Here is a 25,394-nt window from a genome sequence, read left to right on the forward strand (position 1 = left end):
GGCGGGCGGAATTTATCATTCTTATTTCTAAGCACATAATTCAAATAATATCATATATTGAAACATTAAAGCAAAATCTAGTTGAATTCAATTCAACATGACAAAACCACTCAACCACCGCCTTTCAAGAATTGACAAGTTTTTCGGCCCGTGGCAACACGACTATACAGGAAACAACAATTTTGAAACCAAGTGAAACAAGATCTAACAGCCCTTTTTAACTGCATATTAAAAAGAAGTAGACTTAAAACAATGCATTATTTGCCACTAGACTTCGGCTGGTGCGAAATAAAATAGTTTGTTTAAATTGTTAGTGAAAAAAAGCTTTAAAAAAGTGCTTGTGCAAATTGTCCAGTGCGTTTGGCTTCTGTGAAGGTAAGTGCTTTGATTTTTGTTTTCATTTTCAAAAACGAATGAAATCCATCAGACATAAGCCCAAAAAAGGGTGGGAGTAAATTTCAAAAATTAGAGTTCAGATCAAAACATGGCTTGTGTGGTATCAAATGAAAGGTAATTGAGTCTGGAGTTAAATAAAATGCATTTTATTTTTTTAAGCCAGTGGCGCACAAGGGGGGGGGATTCAAAAATTAGAGTTTACATCAAAAAATGTCTTGTGTGGTATCAAATTTTTTTGGGGCCAGTGGAGGTACCTACAATGAAGGGGGGATTTGGTGTTAATCGTGTGAGCTTAGATGCCCATAAATTGGCAGAGTATCTCTCATTTTGCTTGTTTTAGTTTGTCTTTCGTATTAAAAAAAATTGGGTAGTTATATATTACAAATGTAAAAATAAAATGTAGGGAGTACACTTTAAAAATAGTACCTCTTATATAAAAGGTACAAGCTAAATTTACCCTTTATTTTCTCGCGTAAGAGGCACATAACTAATGTGCCTTTAAAAATGACAGGCACCACAAGAAACTAAAGGCAGCAAAGCAAACGCGAGTCAATGCTGGGTACGAAAAGATTTTACCGCTTCCTTATGCCTCTCAAATGTGCTTCCCTTCTTTTTCTTTGGTACGATGAAAGAATACAAGGATACAAGAAAAGGCTTAGAAATGGAGAAGAGGTTTTAAGAGAATGGATGGTATATTCCGTATTTAAAAACGCTTTGTACTGTTTTCCATGTCGACTTTTTGCTGCACCATCTAGCTTGAGCGCTCTTGTCAATCAGGGATTTAAAGACTGGAAGCATTTAGGGGAGTCTTTAGCACATCATGAAAATGCTAAAACTCATATAGATTGTTTGAAATCATGGCTTGAATTGAAGCAAAGATTGAAAATAGGTGAAACTATAGGTGCAGTTTCTCAGAGACTCATTGATTCTGAGATAAATCACTGGTCTGAAGTTCTTTTACGCATTATATCAGTCGTTAAAATACTATGCGAGAGCTCTCTAGCTTTTCGAGGAACAAGCGATAAACTGTATGAACACAATAATGGAAACTTTTTGAAGTTAATTCAGCTATTGGCTGAGTTTGATCCAAAAATGGAGGAACACGTTCGCAGAGTCCTCAATAAAGAAGAAATCAAAGCTACATATCTAGGGAAAACTATATAAAATGAAACAATTTATTGCATGACAACATAAAGTACCACATCAATGAGCAAGTTTAAAAGGTCAAGTATTATTCCGTGATTCTTGACTGTACTCCCGATGCAAGTAAAGTAGAACAGATGACATTTGTGGTAAGATTTGTCTCCATACAGGAATCAGAGTCTGAAGTTCAAGTAAATATCAACGAGCATTTTTTGGGTTTTCTACCCATTGAGAGATCAACAGCTAAGGAATTGTCGGAGGTTTTACTAGAAGAGCTAGAGAAAAATAGGCTTAAAGTAGAAAACATGCGCGGTCAAGGGTATGACAATGGTCCCAGTATGAGAGGAGAAAAATCGGGAGTACAAACAAGAATCAGAAATATAAACCCCAGTGCATTTTATGTTCCATGCAGCAGCCATTCGCTAAATTTGGTTGTAAACGATTTGGCAAAATCCTTGTTTGAGGCAGCCAACTTCAATATTGTTCAAAAGTTACATAAATTTTTTTCTTCCTCTTCTTTTCGTTGGGCAATATTTCGGAAATATATTGATACTTTACACCCTAAAACCATTGAGTGATACGCGATGGGAAAGTCGAGTCAACTCATTAAAAGCTCTGCGGTTTCAAATTGGTCCAATTCACGATGCATATATGCATATGCATCGTACAGCATATATGAAGATTCAGAAATCGATAATATGATCAGAGACGAGGCTAGCGGATTATTAAATAATTTGAAGCAGTTCAAATTTATATGCTCTATTGTGATCTGGTACAAAATTTTGAGTCATACTAACCCCATCAGCAAACTTTTGCAAACTGTAAATTTTGATTCCAGCATCACTGTTCGTCTGTTCTTCTAATGCTGTAGCCGCATCTTTCACTGCCGCAGTTAAAACTAGTTTACTTCCTCTACCCCATTTCACGTCAAATGAATCGGTCTCTTCGAATTTAGCATTCATTTTTTGCTGGCCTTTTGTAGCTATTGAACCCAATTTTATAAATTTAAATCTCCGAAACTTCCTAATAGCTGTAAGTGCACACTCATTGTTCTTATAAAAAAGTTTCAAAAGCAGAGCGCCATCTTTCATAGTCAAATTCATGATGAAGCATTCAGGCAAGGAGCTGGTGCTCTTCATTTTTATAGCAGAGTAATTTGCATATCTCCAGGAAATGTGAACCCTGACAACACCATCTATCAGCGGATTTTTGAACTATTTTTTTCTTTCGTCAAACAAAATCCATTGCCTCTGCTAAAATATCAGGTCATTCTGACGAGTAGTTATTAAATTATAGATTTTTGAAATTGCTGCTTTAATTAGAATCACCCTGTATTTCAAACATTTCATGCTTAATGTTTTAAATTCAGAAGAAATTTTTCTTATTGTCTTCCCTTAAACGGTTTTTAAAAGCAATTTAAATGAATAATTTTAATTTAGTTTCTAAAATATTTTCTAGTGATTTTTTGTAAGCTGATTAAATTATCAGGACGTAAATTAACTTAAAACTATTTGTTTAGTATTACATTTAGATTATCACTCAGATGTTTTTAATACAAGGGTGAATCAAAGAGAAAGGAGAATTTTTGATGGCCAGAAAAACGTACAGAGATACGGGAATGAAATTTTATTATGTTTGAAGCCTGGTATCGCACTACTATTTGAAGAAGGAATCAAAATGGTCTAAGCATTTATTCCACAGTGGAAATAATTCATCATTGCCTCGACCAAAGAACTCTTGCTCCAGATTCCATAACTAGAGGTAAGTGCAGCTTGTTGTGCCTCTTGAAGTGTCTGGAAAGGTTGTTCATGAAGGTGCTTTTTCAGACTGTCGAATAAATGTTCATCCGAAAGGGCTAAATCAGGACTATATGCATGACCCCATACAGCCGCACAGACCCGTATGCACCTCCGGGGGATCAAGTGTGGAATTCTCAATCATCCTACGTATAAGCCTGATTTACAGAAGAGTTACACTTACCTCTGGTTATGGAACTTGCACCAAGAGTTCTTTGAATGGAGTATGGATAAATCAGTGCAACGTTGGAATGTTTAGGCCATTTTGTTTAATGTTTAGGCCGTTAAATGTTAACACGTTAAATTTTTAAGCCACTTTGGTTCGTTCGTTGAAAAATAGTGTAATACCATGTTTCAAGAATAATAAAGTTTCATAACCTTATCTCTGTACATTTTTTTGTCCATCACATGTTCACTTGACTTTTTGATTCGCCTTTGCGCATAAATTTAGGATAATTATTATAAGCTGTTTAAATCTTTAGATTAAGACTTCATTGAAAGTAACTATAATGAACACATGCAAAAAATTTTATTATTTTCTTTTATAGAATATTTGTAATTTTTTATACTGTTTAAATTAACTGCCATTTTATTTTAGGAGAAAAATATTCTTAAGTCTGCATTTTAAGCGAATAAAAATTAATAAATTATTTTCGTACTTAATGAAATTAATGAAAGTTGTTATGCATAATTTTTAATCCAGTTAATATCTAATTTAATATTGATATGAATTTGATTAAAAAATATCAGTTTTTTGTAACTGATACCCAGCTGTATTTGTATTAGCTTGTAACTGACACAGTAAAAGTTGGTACTTACCCTTTCTAATCGTAAAACTTTCACATGAACATGGAAGAGAACCGTGTAGGAGACCCTCGACATGGAGCTGGTGTTCTCCTTACAGATGGCGCTCGTTTTATGAGTAATTTAGATTACTACCGAAAGAGAACGCTATAACTTTGTTGATGTGACCAGAATCTCGGCTACAGAGAGTTTTCTATTTAAGCTGTAAGCCAAACCCTTTGCTTGAAGAAAAGCTAGTCGCCTATCTTCGCCATCTTATTTATCCAATGTTTTGTTTTTGCAATAAAAAGAACTTGAGTTGAGAAATGATGAATGTTGAATTATAAGCTTTAAAATTAGAGTTTTATCCTAAAAGTTTGAGTTAACATAATAGTCCTTGTTTAACATTTATTTGTTTAGAATGGAGCATAAATCATGTGGAAATTTAAAGAAGTTTTATCTCAAATTTTGAAATTTCTGGTGAGTTCTTTAGTTGTTAAATATTAGGGTGTGATTAAATAAAAATTATAAAATGATTTCGTTTTATGAATGTCGAAGTATTATTCAGAAGAAAATATTTATTATGACTTGTCATTATTTAACTATAACAACACTGTATGATAATATTGATTTTTATTTTAAATTAGCAGTTGTTCAATATTTGGGTTGATTTATTTAATAAAGTATAATGTTTGAAATGGATCTTCAAATTAATGTTCAAATTTTTCAATTTATTTGCTCTAAAGTTTTATTCATTTTAGTCAGAACAATTGAAATAATTTTGCACAGTCATTTATGCTATCATTTGTACTGCCATAACTTAGTGGTGTGATTATTATCATTAGATTTTTTTTAATCAGGCTGTTTGGAAAACCTTTTAAAGTCGGGACATTTAAGGGGTAATTGAAATTTATTGAATAAAATTCTTGAAATATTTCTGAATTTTTGAAACTTCAATAAGTATAAAAAAAAATTTTAATTTATATTTTTTTAATTGCTTATAAAAAAAATAGCATACTATTTTAATATATTTTTTTTATCCATTGAGTATTATGGGTTTTATGATTTATAGTCATTTTATGGTTTTTTATGAGTTACTCAAATTGGTCAGTAATGTCCTATGAAATGCTCTCTGTATTATTTGACATTTAATTTGGGTTGGGTTGGCAGATGCAGTTAATTCTCATAACTTTTCATCGCATGATCATTTTAAGTATCTACATAGATAGGACAGTTAAACTTCTTTAAAATTACAAATAAGCGACTGAAACAATTTGTTTGTTAAATTAAGGTGCATTATAACAGACTCAGCTGAAATTATCAAAACTGAAAAATCTTAATGCACAAAAATGGACAAGAAAATGCTTACAAAGGGGATTATCTTTGTTGCTTTTATTTTTATAGCAGAAGAAATATGATTTGTTTATAAATGATGTACCTTTCTTCGACAGTTGTTTGATGAACAACTCCTTGATGTCAAAAGATACACAAAACTATTTTATTAATGAATCTTCTATGTTCTCTTTCTTTTTTAAGCAATCAATATTTTAGATCATTCTAAAGTTTCGCTTTATTTTTGAACAGCATTAAAACTGTAACTAAATTTTGCTTTTTTCTAAAAACGTCAATATTTTTACATTATTTGTTTAAAGAACTTAATAATTATCCTTTATAAAGATGTCGATTAACAAAGTAGATATTTGATTCGTAAACATTTGGCCAGGATACGTAACAAGAGGTAGAATTTATTCAATCATTTGCATATTGAAACACCTTTTGTTAGATATTGCAATTGCAACCTGTAATTTATTTTCCATATGCTGCCGCACCTTTATTATCTACAGATCAGAGATCTTATATTATTATTATTATTTACTTATTCTATTGAGAGAAATCTAAAACTCTTTCAAAAGGAATAAGATTTTGAGATAAAGTATTGTGCTTTTCTCCAACATCTTCGATAAAATAATTTTTCAGAATTTTTTTTCATTAAATCCAATCTATGATTATATAGAAAGAGTTTCTTGCAGATTTTTAGCATCAAACAAACTTTTTATTAATAAATTTCTTGCTGAGTCCCAGGTCTCATTTCATTAGGACTGAGAATAAACAAGTTCAACTATATTTTCAAAACTTTAAGTGAGGATTTGTTAATATGTTTTAAATTATTTTTGTTAAGTCCATTTGTCTATCTTATTGAAAATTACTCTGTACACATATAAGTTGATATGGTAATGCGCATAAATAGAGACGTGGATTTCAAATTTATCTAATGTAATAAGATTTTTATCTAGAAAATCGTTACAATTAGAGATTATCCATCGAATTTCATCTAGTTGTTAGGATTGAAGAATATATTTCATATATAAAATCTGTTCTTCATTTCGAGTTAGTTTTAGAAATAGAATGTTATTTTTCATTTTTGTATTTAAGTTGTATCACACATTATTTATTGTATTTTTTCAGTTTTCAAAAGATGTGAACATGACATCCAAAAAGGTAACTATAAGTGAAAAACCTAAAGGGACCAAAACTGGCGTGTTTCGTAGATCAGAGTCTGTTATGCCAGCTGGTATCACCTTGAAAAAGACACCTGGCTCTGTTAAGGATATTAACTGCAATGGAAAAGAAGGCCTTCTTCGTCGAAGTTCAATGATATGCTCTGAAGGATTTGATAAATACACATATGATTGCCATAGGTCTGATATTCCCACTCGGACAGTAGGATTTAACCTTGACAAATTTACAATACCAGAGGAGAATACTTTGTCAAAAAACCTTTTACCAGTACCTAAGTCAAAGCATACGTCCATTTTGAAAAAAACCTCTAGTACTAAAAGTTTACCGCTCGTCAAAAGAGATTCTGTAGTCCACCCGGGTCGCGTTGATATGCAAAGATCTTTGTGTATTGCTGGTAGATTTCAAAATCCTTGGCCTACTTGGAGGCCACCTACATTTGCTAATGTATTGAAATTTGGCATAACCAAGAGTAACAGTAGAGTACCATCAAAACAGGTTGGTTTGATTCTTTATAATTCTCTAGGTTAAATTAGCATTATAAGCGAATCAAAACTAGGCAATTAAGCCAAGTTGAAATGTTCTTTGAAAATGCTTAATAAACTTTCATCCTTGTGGCTGGATTTTTTATAAATTTTTTATGCCCAAAACACATGTAATGTCCGCAAATATTTCATTAAAAAATATAAGTATAGTATAAAAAATATGTAGTGCCATATTTTTAATTAGAAAACCACTTTAAAGTTCTGAAATACAATAACAGAAAGAAAAATTTTGTATGAGACATGACGTAATTTTCTTTCTTCATGAAATGCTCAACAAATTTTTTAAAACTTCAATAGTTTATTTGATATACATACATTAAGCAGCCAGTGGGGCTGAATTTTGATACTTTCCTTTCCTATATATATATATTATTTATGTTATGCAATTAGATTTAAAGCATTTATCTTTCATAAAAACTTCTGTGCAAAAGTCCAAGGTTGTCTGCTGCTACAGAAAGTGAAATCATTTCTAATTCAGGTATGTATAATATACGTTAACAGCGTTAATATACGTTAGTACGTCGCATAAATTTTGTTTAATATTACTGGAAAAGGGAGAAGAAAAAAAAACTAAAATTTCCTTATCTTAACGCACAGATTGGCAGAATAATATTTTAGATCATTGACTGAATTAGGGATAGCATATGAGATTTTTTTTTACTGCTTGGCTCAGCCGTGCTTTCCGGAAATTACTTCATTGTATTTGACTTTCAGGCTATAGCTTTCTTTTCAGTTTAATTTTAAAAAAATGTGTCTTTTCAAAGAAAGTTCTTATTTTTTTCAGTTTCAAATATTAAGTTTCTTATTCATTCACTATTATGATTGTGTTCAAGTGACTTAAAAATTATGAATCTTATTTCTTATTCACAAATTTTTTTAAATCAGGCATTGAGATTCATATTCTCTTTATTTTAAAACTAAACTTCAAGATTGATCTTCATGTGATTTTAAAGCCTAGTTATATTTCAGCTCTAACTTTTTCATATGCTGCTAATTTTAAAGAAGACATTTTATGATGCTCTGTTTTATTTTATGTGTAGCATTTTATTTTTAGTGTATAAATTTATAATTCAAATATTGGCTGGAAATATGATAAAACAATAAAAGGTTCAACAAAGAAAAACTTTTTACTCTTAACTTTTGTGACTATTGCTTAAGTTGTTTTTGTTCCTAAGAAATTAAAGCCTGGTAAATCTTAGTTATCTGCTAAATATTGCTAATAAAGGAGATTTTATAATATACAAACTAAAGTTTCTTAAAAAAATATTGTGTTACTAAAATTGAATTCATTGAGATGCTTTCGATAATTCTGTACATTTTCTAAATATTAAAACATAATAACTGAAGTTTAACTTAACAAATTAAAGAGAATTTGCTTCTGTTCTTAATAAAATTGCAATCCTGTGAGGAATTTAGAATTTATTTGCAATGTAGTGTTACTTTTCAATTTATTTTATTATGCTTTGTAAAATTCTTCATAAAAAGTTTTACTGATGCCAGTTTGTATAAGTTCGCAAATTTGTAGTGTTTTTTTTTTATTAAGTGTTGATATTTTAAAATATTGAGTAAAAGTAAAGCTTTTCTTTTTTTAATGAATTTATAACTTCAAATATTATCTAGAATTAAAAGTATGCTTCAGTTCACTTGAAAGAAAAATTCCTGTAATGAATTCAAGCTCATATTTATTTTATAATGCTTAAATATGTTACCTTTCCTTTTGTTTGTACTAATAGAATGTTTTGAAATTAAGTTTTATGGCAAAACCTTTTTGGGAATGCATGTTTTCAAATTTTTTTTAGTTAAATATCAGACAATAGCAGTTAGAAAGATAATATGGTCTTTCAGTTTATGAAAAATATTTAAGCTTAAAAATATCTTGTTCACACTGGAAATCCTTAATTGCAATACTTAACTGGAAAAATTTTTGTATTTTAAAAAAAATAAAGATTATGAATTTCACTTTTCAGGAGCTTGAACTAATTTTGCCTATTATGAAACAAAAATTTTCGAAACTTTCAATACCTGATGATGGCATTCGTATCACTTGGTTTGGACATTCCACAGTTCTTGTGCAAATGCATGGATTAAATATTTTGACTGATCCAATATTTAGTGACCGAGCTTCTCCAAGTCAAGTTGTTGGTCCAAAACGCTATAGAGATCCTCCATGTTCTATCCATGATCTTCCTCATATCAATGCTGTCGTAATTAGCCATTCTCATTATGATCATCTTGACCTCAATACTGTAACACTTTTAAATGCAAGGTACATATCATAAACACTAGTTGTTTCTTGTTTTATTTCTTTATTACTTTTCTAAAATGTTTTTATATTTCATTTGTTAAAATGTTTATTATTATTCAATTGTGCTTGTGTTTAACTAGAAATGATTTGTTTGACTTGATTATTTTATAAGAAATAGTTGATTTAATGTTAAGCTTATTTTTTCTCATTAAAAGTCTTTCTTTGCTTATACTCAGAAGACGATATATATTTGAAAATTTTAACTATGCTTGAAACTCTGTTATAAACCCTTTGAGAATGGTGATCACATTTATGGGATTAGGCGATCTTTCTTTGTGGTCCATAGAACTGCTCTGTTACTGCCCTGCATAAATTTTTTTTTATTGTCCATTATTTTTTTCTTCAATTTTTTGTTGATGCCACTTCTGTCACATGCGAAAAATGCTAACAAATATTGCAACCCTATTTACTTCAAAATTCATTGTTAGAATATAACAATAACCATTAAATATACATTTTATAAACAAAAAATACTTCTGATTTATATTAAATTATTGCACTGTGGTAACAGATTATTTTTCTCTTTCCACCAAAATTGGATAAAAATAGACTAATAAAGACACCCTAAGCTTTTATTTACCCTTAGTTAAGATTAATAAGTAGGGTCAACACCTGCAATGAAAATATTCATTTAGTGGTCCAAAAACTTATTATAGTAGACAAACTTGAAAAAAAAATTGAACTTTATAATTACACAATTTATGTTATGGTACACATCAAACATAATTAATTGCCATCTAAATCTAATTTGGTACAATACCTATAATGATTGAAGATTAGTAAGTATTAAAATTAAGAGAAAGAAAGCTAAAGTAATATTAGTAAACAGATTCGACCTAGAGATTCAAATGCATAGACCAAATAAATAAATGAAGAAGACAGAGAAAGTAAGAGCTAATAAAATATTATATTAAAAATTAATTATCTAAAAATTATAAAATTTAAAAAAATGTCAATTCTAAAAGAACATCAAATATTATTTTATTAATGAACAATTATCCTGTCAGAACATAAATGCAATGCATATCACAAGATATAAATTTAAAATTTCAAACTTAAAAAATTTGAATTTTTTTAAATTTAAAAGGAATAAAACAAAAACAGACATTTTCAGTTATTTCATTTGAATACCTTGGATAAAACAGTAAAATTAGTGAAAATGTTTTTTTAATTGCATGAAATCCGATTAAAAAAACTATCATTATTATCTAGTAAATTTCAAGCGACAAATTTGTCGCTCACGTGTATGATTTTAGCGACATTTATAGAACATTTGGCAACAATTGACGCCATGCTGCCTTGAATCCTATTAATGTGTATAAGACCAATACATTTTTTGCTGACTCTTACTTTCACAAAATATTTTTAATTTATCAAAAAAAAAATGTTTTTTCTCTTAATGTCTGAAAAATTAAAATGCTTTCTTAAACTTTTCTTGAATAACTTTAAAAATCTCTTTTTTAAGTTCATATAAGTACAAGACTGTCTGGCAAATTGAAAAGAAATTTTCTAAGTTACCCATTTCTAAAGATGATATATAGACAGAAAAGATAATTTAATTTAATGAATCCAAGAGAAATCTGTGTCCTTATGATGATATAGTTAACAAAGGCAGTAATCTTGCAGTGTGTGGTTATTTGAAAAAAATTACAAATATTGGAAGGTTAAAATACAGTAGAGAAATAAAATTACAGTAGAGAACCAATTATCCGGGATGCTCGGGACCATCGCTATCCCGGATGTCTGAATTTCCCGGTTTTCTGGATCGACCAAAAAGTGTTGTTAATCGATGTTTTATCGAACCCGAATTACAAGGAAAAAGTGTAATGCATAAAGTAAGAGAAAAAAGAAAGGTACTCCTAACTTTAAAAAGAAAAAAAGAAATGGTAGAAAAATAGCATTTAAAAGAATAAAAAAAATTTGCAAGTTTAGACAAGAAAAACAAGTTTAAAAAATACAAAATTCTCGTATTTATTTTTTAAAAATAATTACAATTCCTAAATTAACTAATATAAACAAAACCAATGTTTAAATAACGCAATATATTTCATACCTAATTATACGGGGGAAACGATAAGATAAAAGGAAAACTTATTAATCTAAATAAAAACACTTGAAAATTATCGAACCAAAACGATAGTTAAAAAAGGCACTAGCATAAATATTAAAACCCGGAACAAGGCAAGATCAACAGAGTTTTTTAAAAAAACCTAATGATAAAATTTATGAATAAAAAGAATTAATTTATTGAGTGCAAAATTTATCGCAAAAAGAAAAAAATATCTAACGTAGTGGAATCAGAAAAACAAAACTGCAATCTGCTTCATAAAATACTCCTATGTTTAAATTAATAAACAATTCTCCTTTTATTTATTTTTTTTGTTGATAAAAACATGATATTTAATTACAGCAGATGTGATTCCACATCAATAAAAACTTGCAAATGATACCACACTTCCAAAGAATGAGAATTTATTCAGAAGAAAAAGATTATATTTTTATTAAACGATGTCAAATAGATAAATATATTTTTCTCTTTCATCTTCTGTTCACTGATATGCATGCAATGCATTTTCCCCACCCCCCTCGTAAATCAAACAGAAAACGAAATCAGCATGCCACACCCTTGAGCTTGATTGACGGCCTAAAGGAGAAAATAAAACATTCCTCCCTTTCTTGCCTTCAAGGTCATGGAGGAAATGACGTTTCTCTGGGTAAACGGGGAAAGAAATTCTCCCCTTCCTTACATTTTCCCCTACTTCAAGGATGAGTACAATTTCCGCTTTTTTGGTAATCGTTCTAGTTTAAAATGGCGGGAAAACCGATCAAAATGTTTCCTGGTTATCTGGATACCGGATAAATGGTTCTCTACTGTATTAGAAGAGAAAAATGATCAAGCAGAGGTTCAGTAAAATGTAGAATCAAATGAAGAACTAAGAAATTAGCATTGCATGAAGTAACTGTTTAAGTAAATACACGATATACAAATTTTAAAATATCAATTAAGTCATTAAATTGACTATATTTTTAAATATATTCTATATACAATTTAAATACTCAATTTATTATATCCTGAATTTTCAGTATAAAGAAGTTTTTTGCGCTACCCTTTGGGACTGTGATATCAAGGTTTGACTTTGTACAAATACTCTATCGAATCATTACTTCATAAACCTACTTATTTTTACAAACAAGAAATAAGTAAAGAAAACTATTTCATGTGCAATTTATGAAATTAAAGTGTTAATTTAAAATTTTTACCTGAATAAGTGGATGTTTGCCTAAAAAAACAACATGGTTGATAGTGCTGAAGGTTGAATAGGGCGAATTTTTGTCTTTTATCGGACAAAAAAGGCTATCTATTGTGTACAATCCTTTGGAATGAAGGTGTGAACTCAAAGTATGTTGCTTTTTTTATAAGTTGTTTTTTTAGTACAGCATCCACTTACCAAGTATTTTCCCATGTTATTTACTTATTCAAGAAGCTAGACTTAGTTTCCTATTTGTTCTAAACATAAATTGTGCCTCCTTCGGCAAAAGCAAGACTACACTAGCTTTAAGTTTATCTCTATTATTTATGTTTTCAGACTAAGAAAATTCTGTTAAAATATGTCAGAACAACATTGATACAAGTGAAGAATTTTTTATGTATGTTTATTTGTTCTTAGATTCAATACGGATATACGCTGGTTTGTACCTTTGGGTCTTCAATCATGGATGCAAGATGTTGGATGTGAGAACGTAGTAGAATTAGACTGGTGGGAGGAAAATTGTGTTCCTGAACATAGTGATACATTTTTTGTTTTTACTCCTGCTCAGCATTGGAGTAAGCGTGGTATTGGAGATGATAACAAGGTATCATTTTCTTTTACTTTTCATCATTTTCTTTTCATAAAACAATACTTGTTTATCCCTTATTTTCTAGTATATACCATCTGAGTAAAATCTGAAAATATTTATGAAAATCAAAAAATACAATATTTTATTCCCTTTTTTTATTGTTAATTCTTAAAGTATACTATTTAGAAATAAAGCAACAAACATAATTTTTAATTATGTAATTATCAGAAAAAGCGTGGTATGCACAAAATTAGTATTTCAGCCTGTGTAAAGACTTTAAGGCCACCAGTAGATTTTAAAAATAAATATACTTATACTAGCTTAACTATGAAGGTTGTAAGAACACTTCAATTTTCAAATTTGTCATTTCTTTGAACTTTTGGTGTTCTTTGTGAAGATGGTGAGATGTAAGAATTTGAATGTTAGATTGAATAGCTTAATGTTTCTTCTTCAACAGGAAAGAGTAGCCATGCTATTGCAATAAAGATAAGAAAATTAAAGACTATAGTCAATATTTTCTTAAGATTAAAAGACGATTATGATATAAAGAATAATGGGGGAAGACTGAAGCTATGTCCTTGCACGATCAATAAAAAGTTTATTGTCTTGTAACTACTGGAAAATATCCAACTGGGAAACTTATTCTTGTGACTAACCTAAATGTTTGCCAAAAAACAGCGCATAATAGAAAGAGAAGATCAAGAGGATTCATTTATGCAGCAAAATTGGCTAAACTTCGGTGGCTGCAGAGGCACAAAATAGATCATTTAAACTTCAGCCAATAAGTCATAAGCTGGGGCAACCAATGGATAAAAAAAAAAATTTCTGGTGAAAAAAAAAAGTGGAATTTGGATGGTTTAGATTGATGGAAGTGCTATTGGCATAATTTAAAAAATGAAACATAAATATTCTCCTAGGGCCCATTAGATGGAGCCTCTGTAATGACTTGAAGATGTTTTGCTTTCAATGGTCTGGGTTCATTTGCATTGATTTCAGACAAATTAATTCACGAATTTACCAAAATATCCTAGCAAGCTATTTTTTACCAAATGCCGAATTTCTTGCAGTAGAAAATTGAATATATCAGCAAGACAACGTGACTATTCATTCGAGTAATAGAACAAAATATTGTTTTCAAGCCAACAATGTTGAAACTTTGAAATGGCCTGCTAGTTCTCCTGACCTCAACCTAATAGAGAACTTATAGCGTGACTTAGCATGAGGAGAAGTTTATGCAAGTAGGGGGCATTTTAAATGTTTAATAGTGTTGAAAGTTACTATCGAAGATAAATGTTATAAAACAAAAACAGAACTTTGTCAAATGTTAGAATTCATGAAATCTATAATATTTGAAATAATAAACGATCCCAAATTGCCATTTAGACGATATCAAGAGTAGAGACGATGATATGACATCTAAAAAACACTGAAAGTCCATTCTAGTGTAACAAAGTTTTCTTGATTATTTAAATTCACTAGTTTCATATTTAGTGCTACTAGTATTTAAACAAAAGAAAGAAAGAAAAAAAATGCATCAAAATTCTCTTACTGTAAAATTATACTTTTAAACTTTTCACCAAATTTTTTTATTGTGTCAATTTTTGCATATTTTCTGAATTTGTGACGTTTTAACAAAGAGGGTGACACGTCAAGTAGTAAATTTTTTCTTTTGCACAAGCAAAATGTTTAACTATATGTACTATCTTTGTATCTGTTTATTTAGAATATTGGTGCAAACACATTTGGAATATACATTCATTTTTTTGACGTTGTATAAATTTCTACACTTCTATAGAACAAAATTATTATTCCATTTACCCTAAAATAAAACATTTATTATCAATGAAGATATATTTTTAAAAAGGGCTATTTTAAAAACGTGTGTTATATTAAAAATTATGTTTAAAATATTCAAAAAATTTTGTTAATATAACAATTTCCTAGTTGATTGCAGAAAATATCAAAGAATAATATATTTTATACTTGAAGTTAAATATCCTTAATAGTAATTTATATTAGTTAGTGCTGATAAGTTTAAACAAAGCTTATTCAAGTAAGAAAGTACTATTTCGTTCTGCAACTCTTAGAGGTTTAATTTGGTCAATTGTCATTCAATCATTCCCTATTAATCTTGTGACTTATTGAGTTTATTGTTGTTCTTTTTTATTGTTTCCTTAATCATTTTAAATACTTTCAGGTATTATGGGGTAGCTGGTGTATTTTAGGTCCTAAATATCGATTTTTCTTTGCTGGTGATACTGGATATTGTGATGCTTTCAAACAGATTGGGCGTGTTCATGGGCCTTTTGATCTTTCTGCAATACCAATTGGAGCTTATGAACCTAGGTATGCATGATTTATTTATTCAAAGCTATAAAAGAATTTATTACATAAAAATATTGGTCAATTCAAGTTTGACATAGGCTACTGGATCCTACCAATTTTTCCAGGTTTAATAAGAATTTTTTTCTTGTTTTTACATATTTTAAAAAATTCTATGAAATTGAAATATACTATCTTACTTGCCTTATTAAAAGTTTAAATGAGTAATGCTAAGTAATGATAAAGTATGTCTCAAACTGAAAGTAAATAAAAGATTGCTGTTTGAAACAAAATTTCAAAGTATTCTGTTATTTTGTTAACCACTTTTATTTTAATAGTAACTACTAGCTTAAATTTTCTAGATGGTTTATGAAATATCAACATGTTAATCCTGAAGAAGCAGTGCAAATACATTCAGATGTGCGTAGTAAACGTAGTCTTGGAATTCATTGGGGAACATTCAACTTAGCAAATGAAGTAAGAAAATATTCATTAGTTTTCATACTATTGAAATATTGTTGTAGTACCATTGTTAAAAGTTCTATATTCGGAAGAAAGGATATTGTGGAACCTACAATCATCTTAAAACAGTAAAGTTCTTCCAACTTTCAGCTTAAATTCCTTTGTCATACATTATACTCTTGAATATTTGGTTGACGTCAAGGGAGAGGTGGCATAAAAGGGGAAGGACGATGCTGAAAATCGGAAAATTTTTATTATTGAAACCATATAATAAAGCCGTATTTACTTATTGTAAATAAGATGAAATATGCCAAAAGTGGTTTTCATTTAATTTATACTTAATAAATTATCACAAATACGACTTTAAAAAAATGCATATTTATCATAAGGGGTAGTTGTTTTCTTATTCCACATGTATTAAATTGAATTTTTTTTTCTTTTATAATCATTTAACAGATTGCTAGTAGATTTTCCAGCTTCTATTTAATTTCTGATCTTTTCTTAATACAAAGCATATTTTATTTAAAAACTGTATGACCTAATATGCTGTTTATTATGCCTATAATTATTTGTTTATGTTAACTTTTTGATGAATTTGTATTAAAGTGATTTTTTTAAGGTTTTTTTTTTAAATGTCTTTCATTAACATTAAAACCTATAAAAAAAAAATTTTTTTTAAATGCTTTAATGCTAATAAAAGATAAAGTTAAAAGGATGAACTAAGTTTTTTTTGCAAGATTTTTACAATTTTTTAAAAATATTCTGTCTTTTTGAAAAATGATTAATTAAAATTAATAAAGTTTCATAATTATCAATAAATGATTACAAGTTTTTAATGTAATTATTAAAAAAGGTACTTTTCCTTTGCTATGCCAGTGTAAAAATGCATAAATATTTTAGTAAAATTTTTATTAAACAATAAATCTTTTAATATATTAATCCCAAAGCAAATTTTCTCAGTTTTGTGGTAGAATTTCTTTTTATATTTAAAATAGCAAGATTTATGTTTTAAGATGTGATTTTTTTAAATAAAACTAATTTAATATGTTCTCAAACTTCCATTGCATATAATTTATTTAAGCCCATTTTTAATAAGCGTAATTCTTATTTTAATTCAGTTTTTAACTTCTAGATAAAGTCTTGAAAATTTCCTCATGCAGTTACAAATTCAATTACTATTTTACTAGCTTAAAAAAACTGTCAATGAAGAGCACAGAATTTGGAAGCTATGGTCTTGTTTTTTATGCACTAATTTATATTTATTTAATTTAGAAAGTTTTATTTATTTACTACACCTGTATTTATTCTGGAAAAAATTTGCATATTTAACTTGGGAAGCTCAGAACATTTCAAAAATGCGATTTTTTTTTGGGGGGGGGGTTTCATTTTTTGAAAACTACCAATGCATTGAAATGGTGTCTCATAACTCAAAACTTTTGAAAGAGTTACAGCTATCACTCTAGAGTTTGATAATGTGCGATGTGCATGAATCTTCAAGCTTTAAAAGAGTATAAGGATAATAAAAAATTTTATAATGGATTGTATATTTGTACATTTTATATGCTTCAAAAGTTCATACTTTAAAGAAAAATTTCACAAATTAACATTAAATTCAGAAATTATTATTCTTTTTATAGATACTATTTGTTCTTTAGAAAAAAATAACTTTATATGGTTTTCGAAAACAAGACTTTTTCAAAGTCTGAACATGAAAGTGATAATGAAAATCTCTTACCACTCATAATTTCAAAACAATTATATTAAGGATTAATAATTGCCTGTTACTTGTGTTATGAAAAAGAGGAAGTCTGTATAACTTTCTGAGTTAGTACTCATTTTAGGAGTTGAATTTTTATTGCAATCCTAAGAAATGGTGTAAACTTATTTTATTGTTAAGTTTCATGGTTTGAGAAGCAGAGTACCTAGTTGTTTTTAAAAAAAGTTTTTTGCCTCTGTTGATACATTATTCAACTTTAATTTCTTTAGAGTCTCTGTGTTTATTTGGTATGGCTTGTTCTGTTCATTATAGATCATATGTTCTTAGGAAAGATGATATGCTTCCATTTTCTAATATGTTTAGCTGATCATGAGTTATTTTCTAGAAAATCGAATTTTAATTCTACATTTGTTATCTTTATTTAAGTTATGTTAATTATGTTTAACAGTAATGTTGAAATGTATATCTAGTTATATAACTTCGACTAAAGCAGATTTTAATGTTGTAACATTTATAATTGCAAAAAAATAATAAATAAATGCATTGATGTGTATTATCAATTGTTATTTTTAGTATTATCTGGATCCTCCTAGGAAATTAAGAGATAGTTTGGATAAGCAAGAAATTCCTCCTGAGAATTTTTTCACTTTGAGACATGGTGAAAGTAAATTAATTGCTCAAACAAATCTAGTCAAGAGAAATTATGCCAGTGCCAAATAATAAGGTCTTAAATATTTTGACTAACCATTTGTCTGAGTTATAGGACTTTAATATTGATTTCCTTTTGTTCCTTTAAGATTGTTATAGTTTATTTTAAGTTCCTTATGAGTGTGCACATTTTGTACATAAGTTATTCATACATACCAAATTATCATGCTAATGTATAATTGATTTACATTTGGATGTGAATTAAGTTTGTTTTAAATTATTGATATTTTACTTTTTGTGATTATTTGTGTATCTATTTATAATACATTAAGAACCATTGAAACTAAAAGAAAATGATTTGCTCTTTGTATTTTAATGTTAAAATTTGTACATGACCTGTTATATGTTATCAGGTAAAATATATATTTTATCATTGCAAATGTGTTAACTATGTGCGACTTGCATATGCTATATAATTTTATGTAATATATAGTTAATATGTAATTTTTTCCCCTCCAACTTGATAATAGACTCATTTGAATCTATGTATTATAAGATTAATCTTATTTTGAAGTAAGATTAACTAAAAGAAACTTTATTTAAAAAAAATAATTTTTGTTACGGAAAAGTAATTGGTTTTTGTGATAATTATTTGCAATCGATTGGTGCTATTTTTCCCCTAATAGTTTGAAAAAAGTTTTATAGATTAGAGAAATGGGTTGGTTTTAAACTTAGTATTGTTTTTAAATTTTGTATATGGTAAATTTTAAGCATATATAACAACTAATGTTGAGGTATACTTTATATTTACTTTATCTTCAGGTTCTCTAATGTCATTGCAAGGTTTGTAGTATTAAAATGTAAAAAAAAAATTTTTGATTATTACTTTTTTTATATATAATTTTGACCAACTAAAATATGTTGCAGGTTACATTTGAAAGTAATGATAAGAAAACTTAGTTTGTTTCAATTTTTTCTTCTTTTCCCACTTAGGGTTGTTTTTTACCCAGCATTTTGAACTGAAAACAACTAGAAAGATTTAATTGAAAGAGAGCATAAAACGATTCTAAAATTATAGTCATATTATTTATAATGTTCCAAGTTGTATCGTTTGCAGTATGTTTGTTTTTTCATGTCTTGTAGCAAAAAAAGAAATATTTTGTATGGTAGTCACTCTACATATTGTGTATAAATTGATTTAAAGGAAGTGGATTATCTATCACTGAAATATTTTAAAATTTAATAATTTTAGGTTCACAAACTCTTCTGCTTTAAGCATCAGAGTCCTGTTTCATTGCCCAGATTCTTTATTCAAACAAACAATATTTTTTATCTGATTTCAGGACTTCAAAAATACTGTTTGCCGTAAATGATTCACTTACTTAAAAATCCATGAGGTCAGTAGCCTTCCTGAATTTTGTTTTAAAAAAGAAAATAAAGATAAGAATAAAGATCAATTCAATTCTTTTACTTAGCTAACATTCTGTATAAATTTTACCTATTAAATCAGTTCTAAAAATCTTATTTTTTTACTTAATATGGAATTATCCTACATTAACCTAATTTTTTGACACTCTTTGTTTCATTAAATAGAAATTCTTTTTTCTGTCGCAAAATTTGTTTGACCACAATTTGCCAAGCGTTTAAAAACTGAAACTAAATCCAAGTCTCTCCACTATCAGATATACACTATTCCTCTGTATAAGCCACAGTGATCTTCTTGGCCAATTCAGAAGCATTCACAGTTATTCATGTTGGCTGTGTATGATTGATTCTTAGGTAAAAATAGAAATTTTATGTTCTTCAAAGCAATAGGTTTTCTTTTATATCAAGTTACGTTGTTTAGCACAAGAAGAACAATTCCTTTTTTTTAACCATTTTTTTATTAAAACCTGTAAACCACTCTTCAAAAATTGCACATGACATCTAGACTTTTCCATTTAATTTCTAAAGAATTCTAATTTTAGTAATGTGTTTTCCTCTGAACATCATGGCTTTTGTGATTTTCATATAATCAGTGGCTTAAATTTTTCTCTTGCGTTACTAGCACAAAAAGATAGAGTTATCATCTTATTTACATGTTTCCCACCTTTGGAATCTGTAAATTATTCCGCTCTTATTTGTCCTGGCTCTAAAACATGTCTCATCCATGTTAAAAATATCTTTTTCAGCATACCCTTCTAAAGTAATGGTAGTCTAGTTGTTTAGTCTTCATTGGCAGCTTTCCCGCATGATGATCAAAATACAACATTCTTTTGAATTCTAAGCTTATCAAGCCTGCCGTTGTGGACTTAAAACTCTTTTCTTAGAGCAACAGCAATCTCCAGAAAGTTACTTTATTTACTATAACTTTAATCATAAAAGCAGATATTATATTTGTAATTTAAATTTCAAGTATAAGTTGCTTAAATTTCAAAAGAAAAAGGATTGTAGGTCATGAGTATATAAATCTTTTCCCTTTATTATTTATTCTCATTCAACTCTTTATCTTCCTTATTATGTTTATATGAGAAAAGGGTTTATTAAAAGTCACTGAGCAGAAAGTATGAAAATTTGCATCTAACTCTTTCTTTTAGTTCTTAAATTTCGATATAAGCCCTTCCTTTACAAAAAAGACAAAATATTACTTAAAGATGATTGTCTAACAAAAATATTACTTATGTTTTATCTTATAAAAGTTGAATATGTTTTTTTTAATAATAATTTTATGGTAGAGTAAAACTATGTCTTTATTTTTGCTTCTTTACATATTTTTTTTTTTTTTTTTTTTTTTTTTTTTNTTTTTTTTTTTTTTTTTTGCTTCTTTACATATTTTTTTTAGAGCTTTATGGTCAAAATTTTTAGACTCCCTGAGAAATAAAATCGTTCTATTATTGTTGAGGCCTACCCCTTGAACCATTAAGATTTCATCTTGGTACATCAAAATCTGATTATTAGATCAAGAGCTATTCAAAGAGTTTTCTTGTTTTATACAAAAAAAAAAATGTAATTTTTATCACGTACAAATAAATAAAATAAACTTTTGATTTGATGGTTAGATTTTCATTTGCTAAGCTGAGATTTTAATTGATGGACCTTAACAATACTCTTATTATGCTTCATTTACTTGGTGTTATTTATTATAATTATTTTATTGAGTAAATTTACCTTGAAAGTGATTGATAAGTCGAATCACTTTCAATAGTGCCTTAATGTTTTTCCTATTTGAGGAAGCTAGAATTATCATAGAATTTTTTGTCAAGATTTTAATTTGTTCAAAAGACATCCTATCAGAGTTTGGAATTAAATGTATCTGTAAATAGCTTTATAGGTTCCCATTTATCATTTATATTAATATTTATAATATTAAAGAACTCCAATAATATTAATGCTAATTATTTTCATTTTAGCTTAAATCATTTTCAGCATTAGTGCTCTTCTCTCAAGTATAATTTTGCTCTTAACAAAATATTTAACATCAGAAGTTCCAGAAATAACATTTTTGTAATAATTTTCTTTCATCTTAAATTTATGTTGACTCTACTATTTTTGCTGTAATTAATTTTCTTATGTTTAAGTAATAGGTAGAAAAATTGTTTTTTGTTTGTTTGTTGTTTTTTTTTTAAAAATTTTATGCCCGAAGAATGTTTTTGATTATTTAAAATAATATGTTTAGATTTTTCAAGAAATAAATAAATGAGCAATACTCTTGCTTACAATTTTAAATATCTGCTTACAATAATTATTAATATCATAAATAAAAATTAAAGGGTTCGTACAGACTCCTTATACTCCTTGGAAATAAAAAAGTCTCCAAGAAGTACTTGGAACTACTTAGATTTCCAAATTAGTCCTTAGAAACTCCTTAGATTATTGCGTGCATAGATGAACATACTATGTCCGCTGATGAATTTGCTGTCCAAGCAGGGAAACTGAATGATATGACTTGGCTGTCAAAATCTAATAGTTTAAGTAAAATTTTAAAAGAGAAGAAAATTGAATTGCAAAAGTTAGAAGAAAAAAATAACAGCAAATAATTTTACATGTTATAAGCAAATTTAATTAATAATTTACTGCGATTTTTTTGTATAAAATGTCTTAGATTTTCTTACGTAATCAAATTTTAAAATAAAAGATTGGTAGGTTTTTATGTTAGTCTTTAACATCTGTACTTTAACAAGATAAATGTATTTATGTGTAAAAGTGATAACTTTATTTATTTTTCTTGATAAAGTTTGACAAAGTTAAAATTTATTTCAAAAGGGCTAGAAAAAGAATATGCTAAATGTAAATTTTTGCAAGTTCCTTATAATAACTGCTTTTTAATTTAAAAAAAAACGTTCTTGTTATCATTTACTCAAAGTTTTAAAATTTTTGATAAATTCTTAAAATTTTGAACTCCTTGGATAGTCCTTGGATTTCTTCTTCTGATCTCTGTATGAACCCTGAAAATTAAAACTTCTTATTTTATATGTGGTTTGCTTTTGGTCATCTTTGAACCTGCTTTATTCCAATTTTTAAACTTGTCTTTTTATAAAAACTGGAAACAGAAAGCTCGAAAGTTAAAACTAGAAACAATTTCTAAAAAAAATTATTTCTTTTTCAAAAATTAAATATTTGATTTCACATTCAATGTTATGTTAGCTTGTCTTAAGCTTATTAACAAATTGTAAGTAGACTATATACTATATTTTATAGCAAATTATTTTTTCTAGTAATAATTTTAATTATATATATACACACACAGTGTAGAAGAGAAAATATTTAGACTCTCTTCCATTTCAAAAAAAAAATTATATTTTAAAGTCAACTTAAAAAATAAAATTTATATTTTGTAATAAAATTTAGATTTTTAGCAAAATTAGTGTTAATTATATATAAAGTTAAATGTGATTTAAATTTTATGTTTTAAAGCTGTACGTATCTTTCATTATTTTATGATTTTTCTCTTCCTAAGTACTTGCTGTAAGTTTAAAATTATTCTAGACAGTTACCATGTAATACCATGACATCTGTCATCTCAAAAAGGCAGCTTTTAAAGACAACACTGCTCTTAATACAACCTTAATAAATAAATTTTTAAAAAAGCACCCTGCTCCTAACAAACAATTTATTTAGTTTCAAAGGTTCAATTTTTTCCCCTGAGGTTTCATTGAACTATTTTTAATACTTTTTTAAAATAACAAATAATATTCATTTTAAATTTTCTTTATTAGAATGCTGTTCTCTTTAGTGAATTCCTCTTAATAAAGAATTTGTTCAGTCCTGAGCATGTCCATTTTCTGAGGCTTCGCTGGACTTTTTGAACTTTTTTGAAGAGAAATGAGCAGTAATGTTGATTTAATTTAAAATTAAAAATATTTTCATACATTAACACTAATTAATAATAATTATTTCAAATATTATTTTTTTTTTAATTTTAAACAATTTACAAAATAAAATTTCTATATTAAAGTGCCTTTCTCACAAGTGGACATTCCTCTTATGAGACAATTTGTTTATTCTTTAGGATGTCCTTTTTACCAAGGTTTCAATGACCTTTTCTAAACTAAATTTTAAAATTAATTTTTGATTAGTTTGAAACTAAAAAATAGTAGCAGTATTCATTACCTGTAATTAAATATATATAGCTATAATAATAAATAATTTTGCTTCTTTTAAGAAACTCTTGTGTCATCCATTTTTTTCTGCTTTAATATTTCTCATAAAAATATTTTATGTTCCTGTGAATTTTCTAGTATTATTAAACTTATATCTAGCATTTTTGTATTTGTGTGATTTTTATCATTTAAAGATACCATCTTATTTCTCTGTTTACTTAGATTTGCTTTTGTACCTTACACTGTTTTGGATGAGATTCTAGTCAAAAATAAAAAGTATTTTTTTCCCCATACTATTCATTATTTTTTAAATTTCGATATTTATCATACATGTGATTTTTATACTAATTAGTGAAATTTTCTTAATTTAATTTATCACATTTGTGAAAATCCAACTTTTTAGTTATATTATTTATTTTCAGTGAATTAGGATTTGCATAGTGCAATTCATTAAAATGCTCTTTTAAAAAGTCACTTTTTCGTTCCATAAAAACTATTTTTGTTCATCGCACTTTATTAACATTGATGTGATTCATATTAACACTATTTATGTATTGCAATTCGTAATGACTAGTTTTGCAATTTAGACCAGATAATGATACTTAGGAGATTTGCAATTCATAATTATGCTATTTAATTAAAACTCACATTAATATTAAGTTAGATTACAATTTATATGATTTAACAATAAATCATAATTCATATTTTACTTAACTGACTTACAAAACTACTATTGCATAACTACTATATTACTATTTTTGAATCACTTACTGTGGTTCATTTGTATACACTTTGCAATTCATATTTATGAAATTTTAAAATCTGGTTTCTTGCTTGATAAAATTAAGAAATAAATAATTAAAATATCCTTAAGAAAATTTTTTTCAATAAAAAGATCACATGTATGATTTATGATTTCTAGTGTTTAGATATTAGTTTGTTTATTTTAGTTATTACCTTGTTTTGTTAGCAGTTTGCTTTGCTTCTTATTTCTATTATTTGTTGTATATCTCTAGGCTATTCTTGTGTTATAATATTTTTGCAATTCTTTATTTTCTCTTTCTGTATAAATTTGAGTTTACATTTTAGCCTAGATTTTATTTTATTACTAATTGCGCATGAAACAAAGGAGCAAAATTTATTCATTTGTACAATTTTCTTTAACATTAGAATTATAATAAGAATTGTTTTGTTTTGACATACCTAATTTTTTCATTTCTCTTGTATTGCAGTATTTCACGGTTTTGATTAATGTATCTAAAAAATTCTTTTCAATGTTAATTAAGAAAAAAAATTATAGCCATTTTATGTTTCTAATAAAAAAAATACCTCTTCCTAAAA

The 25,394-nt window shown here is 27.6% G+C and overlaps 2 protein-coding genes across 5 annotated transcripts; both read left to right on the forward strand.

The window, feature by feature from the left end:
- Window positions 1-981: 981 nt before the first annotated feature.
- On the forward strand, window positions 982-1,560 carry LOC107448393 (zinc finger MYM-type protein 5-like). The gene has a single exon (XM_016063564.2). It carries the CDS (start codon window positions 982-984, stop codon window positions 1,558-1,560), a length of 579 nt encoding a protein of 192 aa, XP_015919050.2.
- Window positions 1,561-4,352: 2,792 nt separating this feature from the next.
- On the forward strand, window positions 4,353-25,394 carry LOC107448406 (N-acyl-phosphatidylethanolamine-hydrolyzing phospholipase D). 4 transcript variants are annotated; one of them, XM_043042938.2, is made up of 8 exons: window positions 4,353-4,598; window positions 6,585-7,133; window positions 9,148-9,446; window positions 13,154-13,340; window positions 15,523-15,671; window positions 16,010-16,124; window positions 19,818-19,871; window positions 21,864-25,394. In XM_043042938.2, exons 1-7 carry the CDS (start codon window positions 4,554-4,556, stop codon window positions 19,845-19,847), a joined length of 1,374 nt encoding a protein of 457 aa, XP_042898872.1. In that variant the 5' UTR covers window positions 4,353-4,553; the 3' UTR covers window positions 19,848-19,871; window positions 21,864-25,394. The 4 variants fall into 4 exon arrangements, with proteins under 4 accessions (XP_042898872.1, XP_042898871.1, XP_071043341.1 ...); XM_043042937.2 differs by having other exon boundaries at window positions 24,276-25,394; XM_071187240.1 differs by having other exon boundaries at window positions 19,818-25,394.

The sequence above is a fragment of the Parasteatoda tepidariorum genome, chromosome X1, assembly GCF_043381705.1.
Source record: "Parasteatoda tepidariorum isolate YZ-2023 chromosome X1, CAS_Ptep_4.0, whole genome shotgun sequence".
Taxonomy (NCBI): Eukaryota; Metazoa; Arthropoda; class Arachnida; order Araneae; family Theridiidae; genus Parasteatoda; species Parasteatoda tepidariorum.

Coding starts and splice junctions, on each gene's coding strand:
- LOC107448393 (XM_016063564.2), top strand. CDS start 982: ATGCCTCTCAAATGTGCTTCCCTTCTTTTTCTTTGGTACGATGAAAGA.
- LOC107448406 (XM_016063585.3), top strand. CDS start 4,554: ATGTGGAAATTTAAAGAAGTTTTATCTCAAATTTTGAAATTTCTG. Junction 7,134..9,147: donor GTAGAGTACCATCAAAACAG/GTTGGTTTGATT, acceptor TTCACTTTTCAG/GAGCTTGAACTAATTTTGCC. Junction 13,341..15,522: donor GTATTGGAGATGATAACAAG/GTATCATTTTCT, acceptor AAATACTTTCAG/GTATTATGGGGTAGCTGGTG.